Source organism: Amphiprion ocellaris, chromosome 7 (assembly GCF_022539595.1).
Source record: "Amphiprion ocellaris isolate individual 3 ecotype Okinawa chromosome 7, ASM2253959v1, whole genome shotgun sequence".
Classification (NCBI taxonomy): domain Eukaryota; kingdom Metazoa; phylum Chordata; class Actinopteri; family Pomacentridae; genus Amphiprion; species Amphiprion ocellaris.
In genome coordinates, this window is record NC_072772.1 from 19,962,261 (window position 1) to 19,980,155 (window position 17,895).

The window sequence follows — 17,895 nt, forward strand, 5'->3', positions numbered from 1 at the left end:
TAGGCTTAATACCCTCAGGCTGCATGAGCGCGCACACACAGAAACAACACTAAAAGTGAGCATGAACATAATGTATGAATGCATGTGGTGCACAAACACACACACAGAGGGGGCCCTGTGTATGTAAGCAGGGTGGATGGGTTGCAGAGGTTTTTGGAGAGGGGCGGGTGTGCTGTTTGTCCAAAACGCTTTAAGGCTTGTTCTCTTCATCGCAGAGGTTGTTAAACAAAAGTCAGTTTGTTACAGTAGCGGGGGGCCAGCGGGGGTATTAATACACACCAACGCCGATGTCTGAGCGTTTACAGCCGTCCGTGAGAAAGCCTGTTGTGTTCAGTGTCAAATCTAATGTCTGGTGATCCCCATTTGGCCGGGCCTATTTTGGTTGGAGGGTTCACATGAGCCCCTTCAAAAGTACACACTTGTCTCCGAGTATTCTTCCGCAGAGCGAATCACAATCCGTCTTCTTTACAAGCTGTGGCAAAAAATAAACACAAAGGCTCCATTTAGCAATTATGAACAGCAACAAAAGAATTAAACAGCAGTTATTTTCAGAAGTTTCATTTTATTATAAATAGTAGTGATAATGCGCTTGTACACATGACATTATGTCATATCGCTTTGTCAGATAATACAAAAAATATATCAAAGGAATGAAAGGGCTGGTTCATTCTAATATAGACAGATGGACAAAACACGAGTGCTTCTGGAGGCACTCGGCTATTCACGATTTGCTGGAAAAAGCACTTTCTGTCACTCACTGGTAAAATGTGGAAAGTTTTCGATTTGTTGATACACGTGACAATAAATATGTCTGGAATGCATTAGAGACCTCATCCTGCTTTTGCAAAAAATGGAATTAAAATAAAAGGTCCCAAGCAACACAAATAATAAAAAAAATACAATTTTGGCTTAGTCATTCCTTAACTTTCTCTTCACACTGGCATTTTATGGATTCAGTCGTTGTCTCGTGACTCTACGCTAACTCAAGTCCTCACAAATGTGGTCCTCTTACAGCAATATTGACGATGTTTCCTATTTGTTTTGGACCTAAAAGCCTTCAAAGGCACATGTGTTGTTCCTTTACAAAGTCCCAAACAAGATCCAGGGAATGAATCCAAAGTGTTTCGTAAGACTTCAAGAGGCACATTTGATTTTTTTTTAATATATATATTTTGTTAATGGTGAGGTTGACTCTGAGATACATGATATTGCACTTCTGGTCAGCTGGGAGAATGGCTGTCTTTAGTCTGAGCTCTCTCGCTTTCTCAAGTGTCTCTTAGTCGTGACTTGTGACCCGGTGGCTTTTTCTTGCTGGGAGAGGATCTTTAAAGGGTTTTTAACCCTGTGATCGATCTTGCCTGTCCCTCCCCTCCACCCTCCTTTAAAGCCACTTCTTCGCCGCCCTCCTCTACTGCTCTCTCATCTGTCACTTTCCCTAAAGTCGCCCCCTGACCTCCTCCGAGTACCCCTCTAAAACTACAAAAGGCCGGGATCTTTGCCTCACCGTCCGAAACATCAGTGAGACAGAAAGACAGAAAGGCAAGAGGGGAAAAAGAGCGAGAGGCAGGGAGAGACAGAGGGGGAGGAGGTTAGAGGACTGTTTGAATGAACTTTCTCTGCAGTACAGCTGTGGTGTACATTAGAGTTTCAGATACAATAAAAACCCACAGATTCTTAGCTCGCGTTTGTTTTCCTTCTCTCTGGAATTTCTCTCCATGTGTGGGATGCAGAGATCTCAAATAAATGCAATAAAATCAACAAAGCCCTTTTCTTTTCCCCTACAATTTGGGGATTGATTTGGAGATACATGGAATTTTATATACGCTCATGTAGCGCTAAGATATGTAAACACGTTCCTTCGAGCGTCGGCTCAAAGGTAGTACGCGATGATAGATTTGGGTTCGCTGTATTAGACACCACAGGCAAAGATGGCGATTGGTCACTGCCTGTGGAAAGTGCCTCTTCGTGGCACAGTAGATGGACCCACTGAACCAACCACATAAGCGCTGGAATCTCCATCATTCATTTACAATACTGACGCAGTAACGTCCACAGTCAATCAACAGCTCTTGCTTTAATATTCCTTCTTGTGGTCCCTTTATTTTTTGCTCCATTTCTCTACCATGAATGATAACGTAATATCCTGAAGCAGAGAACATGTCCTGGTAAATAGTAGGAAATTTTGGTCCATGTTTTAATACATTTCCGTCGCTGTACACACTAATGTCCCTCTGAGAAGCTGCTGATCAGGTGATTTCAGGCCTCAGATAAGGAAGGGCACCTGGAAAAAAAGGATGAAACACTTGTTAAATACCAATGAACAGACGTTTCTTGTTTTTTGTTTTTTAAAAAAAAGGTGGAATGATAATGAAAGTGATATATGGCTGCAATAAACTTTTGGCACGTTTTCGCGTGCCATTCCACTAACATGTGGCTAGTGTTAGCATAGCATGTGATAACAGTAGTTTTGGTGTAAGGTCAGGGCAGGAAGATGAGAGAGATGTGAAGATACTCTAAAGAAATGCGGCTACAGGGAAAACCAGTGAAAACCCATTCTACATTATGTGTACAACATATGCATATTGTATATGCTGAATTATATCATTCAGGAAGCTGGGGTTCTACACAAACGTGGGACAAGGATTCTACCATTGTACTTTTACTTGAGTAGATCTGTGAAGAAGAAACGTTACTCTTACTCCGTTACACTGGGCTACGCTCGCACAAACTGTTCATACGTAGCAGACGGGGAATGAAAAAAACGGGGGCATTTTCAAGAACTTTGATCTTGCTTCGGAGTCCAACAACATTAGCATAGCATTAGCATTGATATCTTTGTTCTAACAAAAGCCAAAGACGGCTACTAACATGGGCGAAGTGAAGCATGACGTCAGGCTGGTAGGTCTGCGTGATACAGCGGGAGGTGGGGGCACAACCACCGAATATTTGGATATTCTGGTCCAGCCCGAGTTGTATTGTTATTTTCTATCTACTGAGCCTGTGTCATTTGGAGGGAAGTGAAATACAGTATATCTTGTCACTGGAAGTAGTTTGCACTGTTCAAACATAAAAACGTTACCTTACTACAGGTATTTGTTTCAAAACCTTTATGCTGTGAAAAAAAAGAGATTTGGAAATTTGTGTTTCTTGTGCCTTAACCTGTCATTTTGTAAAGATGTTATTTATTTTTGCTATTTTTTATTTTATTATTTGGAAATACCAGAATTTGCAAATTATTTTACATTTCTGTCAGACTGATCACATCATTTCTAAAAAAATAAATCAGACATTACAATCAAACAGTTACTCAGTACTTGAGTAGTTTTTTCACCAAACATTTTTTATTCTTACTTGAGTAATTTTTTGGATGACTACTTTTTACTTCTACTTGAGTGATATTATTTTGAAGTAACGTTCCTCTTACTTGAGTACAATTTTTTGGATACTCTACCCACCTCTGGCTATCTATAGATTGAGAAGCCAAGTAGCACATTATTAAATTGAATGTATTTTAGTGGGAGTCAGTTCAAAAAAAGAATGCTAAATATTAGATCTGATAGTCAGTCAGTTCTTAATAAAATAACAGTAACTACAACGTTAACCCTTATTTCTTCAAATATAGTTTTTTTGTTCTTTTTTCCTTTTATGCTTATTGAACATCCAATATATAGAAAACTACTTAAGTGGTATCACTTCCTTTGCCTCAGACTAACTTGGCGCAGTTGTTGACAGTGCTGAAATATTGAAATAAAGTGTGCTAACTACAAAAGGCATAAACTACACTGTGGAGGCAGTACTGTGTAAATAGTAATGATATCCCCAATGAGAGATACACAGCACATGACAAGCCATTGTGTTTACTCATGTTTTATGGGTGGCATCTTTGAAATCTAACAGCAGCCAGGCATCCAGATAGCTCATCTGGTTGAGCTGGCGACCCATGAACAGGGGCTATAGTCGCCGACACTGCGGCCTGGGTTTGATTCCAGCTCATGGCCCTTTGCTGTAGGTCCTCCCCCCACTCTTCTAACTACTTTCCCATCTGCCTCTCTACTAACCTGTCCAATAAAGCCAACAAAAAAATAGCTTTAAAACAATCTAACAGAAGTTAAGCATGATTTTCTGTAGGAGAATTCTGAATCATGTCATCAGTTCAAGTCCACCAACAGATGAAGGTCCAGCATCTTGTGTTTGGAGATCTTTCCACTGATGGACAAGAGAGGATGTGTTTTACCTCTCTTGACTTACTTGAGTGGTTAGCTCCGACTGCCACCATAGCTAAAGAAAAGGGCGGCACCAAGAGAAACTTCAACTGAAAATCTCATTTGCTTCACCGTCTGACAGGTGGCCTCTGCAAAAACACCACAGCACTGTCTGCTTAGCAACAGAGACGTTACCTAAATAAAAACAAACAAGTATTTAATGGATTACCGCTGCAATTTCCGTGAGGCAGTCCAGTGTGAGCTGCGTGTCGTGGAAACGTGCAACAGTCCAGAGCAGTTTCTGACGCTGCACTGGAACCTGGAGCAGCGCTGTTCAACACTGCTTCCCCAGCTGACCTCAGTCCGAGCACCTGTTTCTAATAGCCGCCCTGCCAGAGGCTATTAGGATCCGTCCACCCCCAGAAAGGACCTTTCCTCTGCAGCTCCAAACCCAACCGCACACCGGCTATCCAGTCGCTCTGATTAATCACATCAAGATGGACTGCTCCGGCTTGTAACACTGCAGAGGTGTGTGTGAGTGTGTGTGCCGTCCTGATCACTGCCTTGGAGCCTTTGTGTATATGTCTATGCACAGTGCCACATGCTACTTGTTCATGTGTGTCGCTTTAATTCTTTATTCTGTCCACTTGAAGATATTTGACCGAGATATCTCATTAGACATTTGCTGCTCTCGGATATTAGGTTAGATATTCATTTGATACCTGCTGCCCCACAGAGGTGCGTGCAGTCAGATTCATTGGACCGTTGCCACACTCTTTGAAGGGCCCGGTTGTCTCGAGGTTGCCACAAGGTCAGTGGATGAACCTGATTGGTCAACCCCCTGTGGACCAAAATTGCAAACGGCGGCCGCTGTAATCACGCTGTGAAGGAAAGTGACGTTGCCTTCCAAAGTAAGATGTAGATTTGTTTGAAGTTGATTTTAACTCTTAAAGTAACAGTAATGTGAAGTGAAAAGACCCTCTCACTGCAGCTATTCTCTGAGGGTAAACAGTCTGAGAAGGGCTATCACACACTACTGCAGCTCCACTTTACCCTGATGGAAGCTGACTCTGCTGTATACCCGACCGCAGAGTTCAGTATCAGCGCTGGGCCAATCACTTCACAGATGGAATCAGATCTGCACAATTAACCCCAACACTTGAGACTGCACGACTGGACCCGGAAAAATGTAAGCTGTCTTTAACAAGCAGAGCTGCAGCTACCTGTACACTGCATGTGCAAGAGCTTTTTTTCCATTCGAGGAATCAAAGCGAGGAATTTACAGTTACAGGGTAGACCTTAGACCACAGGACTACCAGAGTGCCCCATAATTCTACTCTGTATCATCTGATTTGGCTCATCAAGTTAGTCAGAGGCCACAATAAAAACAGTCAGCGGTTTGCACCAGAAAACTGGAAAGTTGCTGAAGGGCATAGATTTTTTTTTAATCTGTGGCTTTATTGTTCTGAGGTAACATGATCTGGAAGCCACAAGGCAAACATACTCTCAGAAAGACATCATATTTTGCAGTGGGCTACACAAGTTACGGTGGGCAGACTGAGAGAAGCACAAGTACTGATGCTTTGCTATGTCATTAAAAATATGTTATCACTGAAAAAAGCTAAGCAGGGTCAATCAACTGTGCAAAGGACTACAGCCTTACAGTGTCGGTAAATCAGGACACACTGTTTTCAGTCCTTACTCTGCTTCCATTTGAGTTTTAATCTCAGCAGCTCAGAATGTTCACACTGGTCATACAGAGACCTACATAAAACTCTCCACTGCTCAATATAATTCTTGAATTTCCCTTCGGGGATTAATAAAGTTATTGTATTTATTGTATTGTATTAAATGTTGGATGTCAGGATGCCTACTACAGATGCAACAGACTGCAAAACTTATAGGTCATATGGTATCACAGCTTGGTGTCATGGATGAGATAGAAAAATGCAACTCATTGAAAACAGACAACTATACATTAAGATTTAGGGAATTAATCCTAGCTGTTTTCAGCGCTGTTTGCTTGTCTGTTTGTCTAGAAGCAGAACTGTTGAAAAACAACCAGGGGCAGATCCAGATTGCTTCCTTCAAATTGCGATGGGTGATTAGCCAAAGAGGATGGTTGCACTCTCTGACTACTCTTTTAGTTTGAGCAAAACAATTAATTGATTTTAAATCAGTCGCAATTTAAAATGATGCAATCAGCAATTCCCAGAGGCTGTAATTTAGAATGTGGCTATTAAATTATCAGATAGTGCTGTAATTAAGTTTTATTTCATTTAAACTTTCAGGCGTTGCTTGCACATTGAAGAGTGTATAATACGTGGTTCGGGCTGCACGCTGTGATTTGTCTGGCCCAGAATCGTGATTTAATAGCCACAGATCGTACATTTTGCAGCTCATCTGACCCAGAGTTTAAACTGTCATGCCAATATTTTGATAAATTCATGCCAGATGGGGTTTTGATAGGTTTCGTGGAAGTGTTTCATCACGTTTTAAATCTAATACACAAAGTAAGCAGTAAACAAACACTTATTTTTAACAGATTGTGGCCATATCTGAGGAGAAAATCTGACATTTCTCCCAAATTGATAACTCTCACTTTTAGCTACTTTAAAAATAATTTTAACTTTTAAATATTTACTCTATGATGGATGGAGTGAAGCTTAAATTTGAACTGTGCTTTTACTTTACTGGAGTATTTCTATTTAATGCTACTACTCCTCCACTATTCTGCATAATGACTTTTACTTTTAATGCTTTGAGCACATTTTAACAATAATGCCACTTTAGTTTTACTTAAGAATGTGAATGTAGTACATTTGGTTTTGTATTTTTATAGTGTGATATTGTTACTTTTACTTTAATATGAATACTTCTACAAATGGATGGTGGTGGCTTACTCTGTTATAATGTGTATATAACATAGATATATAAAAATATGTATAGCCTTGCTTTGGTGATTTTTGTTTCTATGCATTTCTTTCTTTTTTCCTCTGGATATTTTTTAACAGCTGGGTAAATGTTCAAATAAAGAATATTATGATTAGATTTGATATTCGCTTGACTTTATGTCAGGATGTGTAAGTAAAAGGTGAGGATAAAAAGGTGAAATCTATTGACCTTACTTTGTCCGTACTGGCCGTACTGGTAGGACGCCACGTGGTCCACGGTGTAGCCCGGTGAGCTATACGATGGGGGACAGTAGGACTGGGAGCTGGGCAGGGAGGGCAGAGCCGACATGGAGGGAACACTGGTGAGACCCTCCAGACCCTTGATATGATCCATGCGCTGGCTGCAGCTGGCGGCCATGCCTGCGGGGGGCTCAAGGCCGCCCGTCAGAGGGGAGATGGCGTAGTCGCTTTGGGGCTGATGTGGTACCCCGCCTGGGTTTAGCAGACCCATCACCTGATTGGAGAAAGGAAAAAGGAAGAGAGGAATGAACGTTTAGCTAGTTTTGGGTTGAAATTTGTATTCTTTTCAGTACTGTGAATGATTCTAATGTTGGTAATGTATTGATGTGGTAGATAATACAGTTAACTAGTGCTGAAAATGAGCAGCAGACAATGCACTTGCCACTTTCCTTTTTTTTCTCAAGCTTGCCTTATTAATAAAGTTGGTATAATCAGGTTGAACTTCATCACTGTTATGTGAAATTTTTTAAATTACAATAATTGACCCTCAGCCCATCCCGTATATTACCCTCCAAACCCTCACAGACAAAAAAGGGGATATATTATAGAAGAAAAGGATGAATATTCCAAAGTAGAAGACATGTTTTCTCTTCTCTATTAAGTTTCGGACATGCTTTAAAATACACTCTGTATCTTAATTTTTAGTGTACCAGCGCACAATTGAGTAATATGCATCCATACAGACACAGAGACAACCACACACACTCAGACACACTAAGGAAATCCCCCTGTCGCAGACATCAAAAGGCTCCCAGTGAGCCTGTCCCAGACAGAGATAGCAGCAGAAAGGAAGAATTAAGCAATTTGTCTCCGATCCACGGCTCTGCTTATTCTAAAATTCCTTTTTGACACCGGTCCAAAAATCCATGGCACGAGATAACAACTTATCTCTGACAGAGATATGTCGACAAAGATAACACAAAGAAACGTCTGAGTGAGCTCGGCTCTGTTCTACCTCCGAATAGATTTGCAGTTTGAGAAATCCGTTAGCTCTTGACCTGGTCTTTATTAGCAACCAGATAATCGAATTTGGGGGAATATTCCTTTGCCAGCAAAGGACGGAAAAGGGCCGTAGGGCAAAGTGTTTCAACTGGCTTCAAAACAGACCTGATACCACCAAAACCCCTCATACGCTCGTTGAATTTACCTGTCCATCATCACAGCGCTTTGTAACCCGTTAATAAGGAATTGAGTCTGGCTTTTACCACATATGAAAGTACCTCAAACCGAACCTGCTACCTCTAAATGTATCATATCCCACCTCTTTCTGAACAGAGCAAAGGCCTCAAGGCTCTTCCAGTTGTCCTAATAAGAAGCAGGTACGCTGCTCTTTGCGTCCTCTTGGCCCTCTAAGTGACATATTATTCTACATCCACACACACACATGGTCCTGCTTAAATCATTTCCCAAGTAGGGGAGGTGAGTTGAGGAGTCCATGTTGATTTTGAGAAGGGAGTTGTGTTTCCTCCTATGCCTGGTAACATTTTCCTAAAAAATTAACCTGCGCTTGTAAGGTTTGGTTTAAACAGAGAGAGATCAGGGACACGAAGAGACTGAAACACCACAGTGAGCAGGAATACAAGCCCCTTGAACTGATGGATTCTAGTTTTGGTGATTTTTGTGCTTTCGTCTGTTTATATCCCTTTCACCAAACTTCTACAAATCATCCGTTTCTTTCCTGAGCTTTTCCCTGCCTCATGAGATGGCCGCTAGCTGCCCCATCGAGGGTGTTTTGTATTGGAGTGCTGCTGTTGCCAGCGGCCTAAATCAGTGCGTCCAGGAGTTAGCAGGGAAGAATGTCGGAATGGGGGGAAACATCTGAGACGGGACATTCCTCCCCCGCCGTATGAAATATATACAAATAAATTAGAACCTTTGCTTTCACATGGAAGAATGTTGAGGCAAACATTTTAAGAATGCAATCACAAGAAGCTTCCCTTGGGGCTATAGTATTGCTTGAAAAGTGTGGCAGTGTTTGTTCGCATACATGTGACCACAACGATACTGTGTCTAGCTGCCTGTGTATGGCAATATCGTTTATACAATATATTCATTTTGTGCTTGTGTTACACATATCACTGTATGTCTAAAAGTATGTGCAACACGTTTTTCACGTTAAAGTGTAAAATTACACACTTTCCCAGATACTCTTAAAAGACTAATGGACAAAACATCACAAAATGAACAAAGAGTTGAACTTATTTGTGAATTTATCTCCTTGCACTACTGCTGTATTTGAAATAATAAAAAATGCAGTAATCAATCTTCCAATCTAAACAGAGGGTTGAAAAGTAGATGTATGCCGCTCAACCATGTCATGTAATATTTGTGTAAAAGATGTGGCAAAATCCTTAACTGATCCTCTAAATGTTATGGAGTTGATCAATTATCTACACTACGTCTGTGTGTGCATTTGTGTGTGTGTGTGTGTGTGTGTGTGTGTGTGTGTGTGTGTGTGTGTGTGTGTGTGTGTGTGTGTGTGTGTGTAATTGTGTGAACCTGTGAGCATATGTGTGTTTGTGTGAGCGTGTCTCTGTCTTCACACATGCTGCAGCCTGTTCTCTGAGGAGTCAGACTGGGCCAGGCTGAAATCTCATTTTCTGCCTGTTAGGGTTTCTAACTCCTCTGCCTCCTCAGCTGCACCCTCTGTCGAGGTGCAGAGACCTTGGGACTTCATGCCTGGATAATTGACTGTAATTGTCTTTTCACTTTTCATTTGTCACACGCTCAATTGTCCTCTGTCCTTCCAGAGTCATCTTCTTTCTCCTTCAACAGTGACCCGACTGCCACTGACTGTAAAGTGTACACTTCACGGTGAAGACTGAGTGAGTCACTGAATCACAAAGAAGTGAGAGTGTGTGTGTATAAATTCTACACCTAGGTGAAATATTATTTGAAAGGCATACTTGACTTTTTAAAGTTCTTGATATATGAAGTGAATCTGTATACCTCTCATGCGTACCTCTGCTCGAGTTCAGCTCAAATTCACATCAAATTCTGCCCAGTTTTAGAGGTCATGCTATGGATATTATTCATGCACGTAAAATAATTTTAGGCTCCAGAGGCAGAAACAGAACTGAACACACAGAAATGTGCGAAAACTACAGCTTAATTCTTTCTACCTTTGCATTTGCCTTAAAACAAACGAATCCAAAACCAGATGTCAATGTGAATTTATTTATTTAAGATAGGGTTGTAACAGTATATAATAATATTGTTTAATAACAGTTTGTTTTTTTAAAGTTTGTTTATTGTGTTTTATATTTTTGTTAAATGAAATACACTCAAAATAGTGTAGGAAGGAGGAGAGAGAGTCTATAACCATAACTGTACTGTATGTTGTTGCTAAGTTTGATTGTCAGCCAGAGAGTTATTCACTTTGGATTATTTATAATGTTATCACATGTATATTATCAACATGATATTAATATTTATTTATTTTAATGCTACAGTTATCTATAACTGTATATCATGACATCCCTAAGAGTTACACATTTTTAATTATGAATATCTCTATGAATTACAATTTCTTATCAGATTTCCTCTAACCAGTGAAATTATAATGGATATGAGTAAAGACATACTACCTCAGTGTTCCACTTTCTCTTGGAAGACAAAATCTCAATTTAGGGTTTTTTTTTCTTCTTTTTTTACAGTGCATTATTTTAGTTTTGTTGTCTGAGATAAATTAATTCCCATGATTTTATGTCAAATATCATGTAACTATGTAAGCAGTTCAGTTAACATACATACATTTCTGCATTGTGCCTCACCTGGGGAGAAAGCCCATTCCCTATGGCGGGGTTCATGGGATTGGTTGGTCCTCCAGGGCTCACAAAGCTGTCTGAGTAGCCTGAGAAGGAGTGGCGTCCGGAGGCGAGGCAGTAGGCAGAGCCTCCTTCTCCTTGTCCTCCACCACCGGAGGCCTGGTGGCCTGAGGAGGGAGGCAGAGGCTGGGGACGATGCACCGTGCTGGGAGGCTCTGACACTACGAAAGGCAGGACAGGTGAAGTTAGTAAAACTATTATCACTCCATCTTAAGTACATCAAGTTTTTAACCTCAAATAAATGATTACATGTTCATCTGTGGTTATTTGTTTCCACAACACACTGATTTAGAACTATTCTGACAACCAACTGGATTCTGGAGAAAAAAGTACTGACACCAAACTAAGAACAAAGCTTTCCTGGGAAAAAAAAAATTTTTGCTCACCAACAAACTCTATAAACACAGTAGATCTCCTTTGAACTGGAACATGCTTTGCTCCATTTTATGCAGCACTTTTCTGCAAATCAACCACCAACTGCTGTGCTAATTGTATAAACCTGATCCTACCTTGTGCTATAGATGAAGGGGGGTAGGAGCTGTCAGAGAGCTGGTAGGGTGGGATGCTGGACATGGCTGAGGGTGGGAAACCCCCTGGGATCAGATGATTAAATGCCATCAGTTGATTGGCTCCAGCTTGCTTTCTCCACCTTGCTCGCCTGTTGCTGAACCATACCTACAAAAAATGTTGATATTAGATCAGCGTGCGTGATTAATTGTGCTTTTCATTTGATTAAAGTTCTTCAGGTACTTAACATTGCAACTTTACACAATCTCCTATATTAGCATCTATTTTCAGAATTGAGTACTTTTAATTCTTAACAGATATAGTGATATTTACGAAATAGAATTTTAGAATGGTATTCAGACACGCGCGTACACACACACACACACACACACAGAAATTACACAATAGTTTCTCTCACATCTATCAGGGTGTGAGACAATGTGAGCCAGAAAGTGTGTCCCTGCATGTGTGTGTAGCATGGCTGGTTACACTGAGTGACATGCTGTGTCCATATGGACAGGCGTCATGCTGGGTGTGTTTACACTTCCCATATGGAGCCTGTGGAGGAGAATTTACTGGACTCCACATCACAAATAGGAAAGTCCAGATTGGGCCTCTGGGAGCAGAGGATTAGAGGTGCAGGTTTGCGCTATTGTACGGAGCAAGCAGACATCAGCAGGTTGTCATTAAATTGTCAGAGAGTGCCACGAAGTTTATGCGTAGGAGTGTGTGTTGGAGGGATGCTCACTATGAGGGCAGATCAATAAGTGTGTGTTTGTGTGTTAGGTCATGGTCTTCAGGCTCCTTTTACAGCTAATATTTACAACCTTTGAGCATATAAAAGCCTTTCAGATACCAGCCACATTAATTTCTGAGTCCAGCTTGAATCTGTTTTTAACTAACCAGAACAATGGACATTTTGTAGATCCTGACACTTGTGTAGTTGCCTGCTCATACCTGCACCCTGGCCTCAGTGAGTTTGGCCCTCTGAGCGAGCTCCTCTCTGGTGTAGATGTCGGGGTAGTGTGTTCTCTCAAAGGCCCTCTCCAGCTCTTCCAGTTGCTCTGCAGTGAAGGTGGTCCGACTACGTCGCTGTTTCCTCTTCAGTGGCAGATCTGGCTCTGACTCCACATCTGAACCTTCATCTGAGTGACTTGCTGTTGAAACATGAAAGAAAAAACAGGCACTGGATTAGATTTTTTACAAAAATATCAGATTAATAGGTAGGCTCAGGTTTGTGTGTCTATGCATGAACTGACGACAGCTTCACAGATTCTGATTCTAGAAAACCTACAGTGATCCTCCAAAATCTGAATCCCTGTTGAAGAGTAAAGATGCTGATGTTATAGTCTAAAACCTCATTGTGGATTCAGTGTCACTCATTGTGATAAGAAAGAGACAGTAAAATCATCATGACTAGTCAGGAGAATTGGAAAATGTTAACTACTTTGCTCTCTGTTCTCCTTGATTACCTACACCACTTACAGAGTGTATTTTTTTTACTTTCTTTACACACACACACACACACACACACACACACACACACACACACACACACACACACACACACACACACACACACACACACACACACACACCACACACACACACACACCAGCCAAACAAGACCTCCATTCAGAAGGAATACACCGAGCCTAAGGAATAATCCCATCAGACAAGATTCCCAGGGCACCACAGGGGGACTGGTGGACTAAAAGCCACACAAAAGGCTAATTTGGATCTAGGGGCCAGTCTCTGAGCGTGTGTGAGGGTGTGTGTGTGTGTGTGTGTGTGTGTGAGGGTGTGTGTGTGTGTGTGTGTGTGTGTGTGTGTGTGTGTGTGTGTGTGTGGACAGTGGCCTGGATGCCCAGAAGCAGTTGGTTGGATAAAAGACAAACTGTCTATATAGCCAGGTGAATGCTTGGATTACAATCTAAAAAGAAGATGGAATGCCTATGACAAATCTTTCTCTTATTGTTTGCATTACTCCACACAAGCAATGCTATAATTCAGAATAAACAAACAATCACATATCACCTAGACCACTGTGACATTTGAGTCTTAAGATACAAGTCATCCAGGTACACAATTTAAATTTGTCTTTACTGACTTGTAACAGTAAAACTTTAAAAATACTGTAAGTCAAACGTCTCTATGATAACAATTTAAGATTAATGAGAGCATTAATGAGACACGATAAATCTTCAAGGCTAAAAGTTAAAACGACTGAAATTATGAGTTATTCATATTTTTTGTTGTTGTTTAGCTATTTTAATAGTAGAAAATATCCATGTCTTAAAGCTTGAGGTGTCAAGCTGAACCCCAAAAGCCATTTGAAAGACATGTTTCTTTTAAATCATCTAAATCATTCCACTTATCTGAGCCAGATAGTAGAAAAATACAAAGAATCAGCAGAAATTCAGCTTTCCAGTGGACCATATCTAATTATATGTAACATGAAGTTTCATTGAGTAAATTAACCAAATCTATGCTTAAAATTGTAAAGAGAAAAGACAAGTATGGGAACATATTAGAAAGACTGCAAAATAAAACATTTTTGATCAATAAAGTAAATGGAGTATGGCTCAAAAGCAGTCTACATAGAAGCAAGTTGTTGGAACTTGGTGAAATATCTTTCTAGACTTGATGAGCAGAGTAGTGTGAAAAACTCTTACAATGTAGAGACTATATAAAAAAATCAGTAAACTATCCATATAAATATAGAATGTAGAGCTGTTTTCTCCAGTTTTGGTACTGCCCTGTGGACTCTTGGAAAAGCATTATTGCAGTAAAAAAATTGAAAAAAAATGTCCATAAATTGTTGTAATTGTTGTAGAGGTTTAAACTTCAAAACTGCAAATCCTCACACTGAAGAAGCTGTAATCATCATCTTTCAATTTTTGTTTAGTGACCTGCATTAACTTAAATTGTTGGTGAATAATTTGATGTTATGTATTCGATTGATAAATTATTTTAAAAATAATCCCTTTTATTTAAGAAGATTCTGCTTTTACCTCAAAATCTGTTTTTGACCTGTCATCCAGTGCGATCTTCAGGCTGACTGAGCTTCAGAGACATTATGTGTCTCGACAGCTTTTGTGTGTTTTACTTTTCATCTCTATCTCAGATTAGTATTAATACTATTGTGAACTATGTTCTAAAAGCCAGCAGCTTGGTTTTTAACTCGCTACCACTTCAAACACTCCTTTGGCTCCCTTCTAAGTTCACCAAGGCCAAAGCACCCACTTTTTGTGTTACACTTAATTAATTCCCCCTCAGCATAGGGGAAGTTTTGTGTGCAACACTGTATTAGTTCCCCCCTCAGAAGCAACAATAAAATACAAGAGAATCCAAATAGCTCAGGGCCCCTCATGTGAAACTGATCCTCTCTCCCCCTTTGGCGATTTTCTCCTCACAACACCAATAGCAGTGGGAGTCAACTTAACATGCATTAGGAGCAAATTGGTAAAGAAACATTCAAGCATGAGGGAGGCAATAAGTAAAATATTTTCAAAGGGGGAGTGAGAGAAATGGAGACATTGCCTTAAGCCTCTGCTGAATATTTTGCAATTTTGCACTGCTAGATTGGTAGCTCTTCATCAGCCTCCGTGTGAGTCTCAAGCCGAGGCAGTTAGAAGACGAGACTATTCAAAATGGCCACTGTGGTTTAAGATCTCAGTTTTATCCGTTGTTTTTGTAACTTTTTACCTATAGTCATCGCAGTGTGGTGACAAAACCTCTCCGAATTGAGAGGCGACTTCTTTTATAACGACTACTGGGGTTACAGGACTTTGTGCTTTAGATGGTGAGGAAGGAATTCGGGGTGTGGAGTGTGGGGCTTTGGAGTTTTGGACAGGATGGCTGAAAAACAAGAGATGAGGCCTTTTGTAGCCTCCCCCTCCAGTTCCTGCATGGAGGAGGGCCGCTAGGAATGCCTCCCCCTACCTACCCTCCCACCCCACCCCAGCATGCACGTTCCTCAGCATTTCACAGGGATTTGGGCCTTGGGAAAGCTGAGGCGGCCCGGGAAAATCCTTAATCACTTTGGAATTACCTATCGGTTATGACTGCTACCGGGGCTTCGAGAACTTTTCAAAAGAAGCGACAGAGTGGCACCTCTTAAGTCTCAGGAGTCTAGTCGTGATACAATCCGTCGTAGAGAACCAAAGCTGGCTCATTAGTTTCATTTCATTTCGTTGGATTGTTACATCAATTGATCTTAAGATACAACGAGATAAGATGATGGGCCGAAATTCCCCTGTGGGGAAGCTTTGTCAGGGGCAATATAATGATAACAAGATGGCAAATGCCCTACAGTGAATGTTCTGCAATGACAGGTAAAACACTAGGTGATAAAAAGGCACAGAGAAAACATCGGACTTGCACGTTTTTCACTTCAAGCAATAGCAAATGCCTAATTCACCCAGAAAACACAAACTTTTTGCGCTTTGGCGCACAATTCTCTTTAAACAAGCACCACCTTCTCCTCCCTCGTCTCTCTCCCGTTCTCCCTCCTTCTCACCCTCTCTCGTTGCCTCTCTTTGTCTCCCGTCTCCCCATCTCTCTCTCTTTCCACCCATATTTCTCTCTCTGACTCTCGGGCTCTTTGTTGCTCCACAGAGCTGAGGTCTTTGCAGGCGATTTCCACGCTCCATCTGTGGAATCCGTCATGGCTCCCTCAGCCCTTCACAGTGGAGGGCTGTCACCTGCCCCACGGGGGAGCTTGGGAGGGGTTGGGGAGGGGGCATAAAAAGGCTCCGCAGAGGGCTTGGGGGTGGGGTGGGGTAGATGGGGGCATAGCTGGGGGCATTCAGCCTCCCTCCCCCCCTCCAAAAGAAAAAAAAATCCACCCCTTCTTCCAGAGGGAACTGTAAGAGCACCTGAGGGGGTGAGAAGGGAAGTGGGGGCAATGGGGGCTGTTGTTGTGCTTGTAAATGTACCCATGGGGATAGTCTGTCTGGGCATCTGTGTTGGTTGTAGTTGTTGTTGGTAGAAGCAAACAAGCATCCACAGTTTGCGGGCCCCTTTCAATGCATGGACACTATTTCAGGTGAAAGAAAGTACGTCCCCCTCCAACGATTTCCACATATTACCGCTGAAAGATTCAAATCACTTGTATCTCTTCCCACAGTTCTTCTTCTTTAAAGCACTTCTATAACTGTATATACAATGTTCTAACAATGGTTCTTGAAATCATTATGGAGCTTCTCAAAAGTTAGAAATCAAGCATCAGGTCTGTTTGTGCTTTGTCTGGGAAAAGACATCAGTGGATAAAATGTATTTTTTATATTTAAAAGGTGAAAATAATGTTTCACAAATATTTAGAATTACAGCAGCAAAGATTTCAGAATTAAAAGATTATCTGTCAACTCTTAAATTAAACATCAGCTTTTTTGTTGTCTGACTTTTTTTTAAAGAGAAAAGAAGTGAAATTACAGCTCCTTGTATAATTTCTGTTCTTTTCTCTCCTCTCTGACAGTAAATTGGATATTTCTGTGTTGTGCACAGAAGGATGTAGCCCTTAGGATTTGGGAAACACTAAACTATGTATTTTTTGCCATGTCATGACATTTCATAGAGAAACACTAATGTCGTAATCTTATGCTTATTTTTTCTAAATAAATCTACCTGAAAACTGTTTTTTAAAGGCTGTTTTCTTTACAAAAATATTTTTTTCATTCTTTGGAATAATTTTATGTCCTGCACCAATGCAAAAAATAAAACTAAAAAAGCAAAAGAAATGGCTATGTAGAAAAACTTCAAAACTTGTAAAATCTTGTAAATCACAAGGATGCTCATAACAACTCTCTGCACATAAACGCATGTTATTGTGACTTTTTATTAAATCAGACTTGCTTGAGTAAATCAAAGTTGTTTGATTTAATTAAAACATTTTGAAATCTCTTTGGGAAACGATACATTTTCAATTTAACAATTCTCAAACTGCGCACAAACTTTTCCCACAGGGTAATTGTGGAGAATACAGCAAAGTTTTGTTTGCTATAAAAGAAATATTTCACAAATTTAAAAGCTATTTTAGTTTTTTGCTTTTAAATACAACAAAACTCTACACTCTGTAGTTCTGGTTGCTTTTGTCGGAGACCTGAAGTTTACTCTAATGCGGCATGCATCGCTGCTCGACAGCATCAACCACATGCCTTAAAT

The 17,895-nt window shown here is 40.7% G+C and overlaps 1 protein-coding gene across 6 annotated transcripts in view; it reads right to left on the reverse strand.

Annotated features, from left to right (window-relative positions):
• Nucleotides 1-542: 542 nt before the first annotated feature.
• Nucleotides 543-17,895, reverse strand: part of pax3b (paired box 3b) — a 28,754-nt gene continuing 11,401 nt past the window's right edge. For 4 of the 6 annotated variants that reach the window (XM_055012482.1, XM_055012479.1, XM_055012481.1 and 1 more), the window contains exons 5-9: nucleotides 12,688-12,887; nucleotides 11,733-11,898; nucleotides 11,170-11,384; nucleotides 7,331-7,610; nucleotides 543-2,281 (exon numbers count right to left, since the gene is read on the reverse strand). In XM_055012482.1, the coding sequence (XP_054868457.1) occupies nucleotides 2,247-2,281; nucleotides 7,331-7,610; nucleotides 11,170-11,384; nucleotides 11,733-11,898; nucleotides 12,688-12,887 (896 nt within the window). In that variant the 3' untranslated portion in view covers nucleotides 543-2,246. Of the gene's footprint in view, nucleotides 2,282-7,325; nucleotides 7,611-11,169; nucleotides 11,385-11,732; nucleotides 11,899-12,687; nucleotides 12,888-17,895 lie in introns of all 6 variants that reach the window. The other 2 variants (XM_055012483.1, XM_055012480.1) reach the window with 1 other exon arrangement.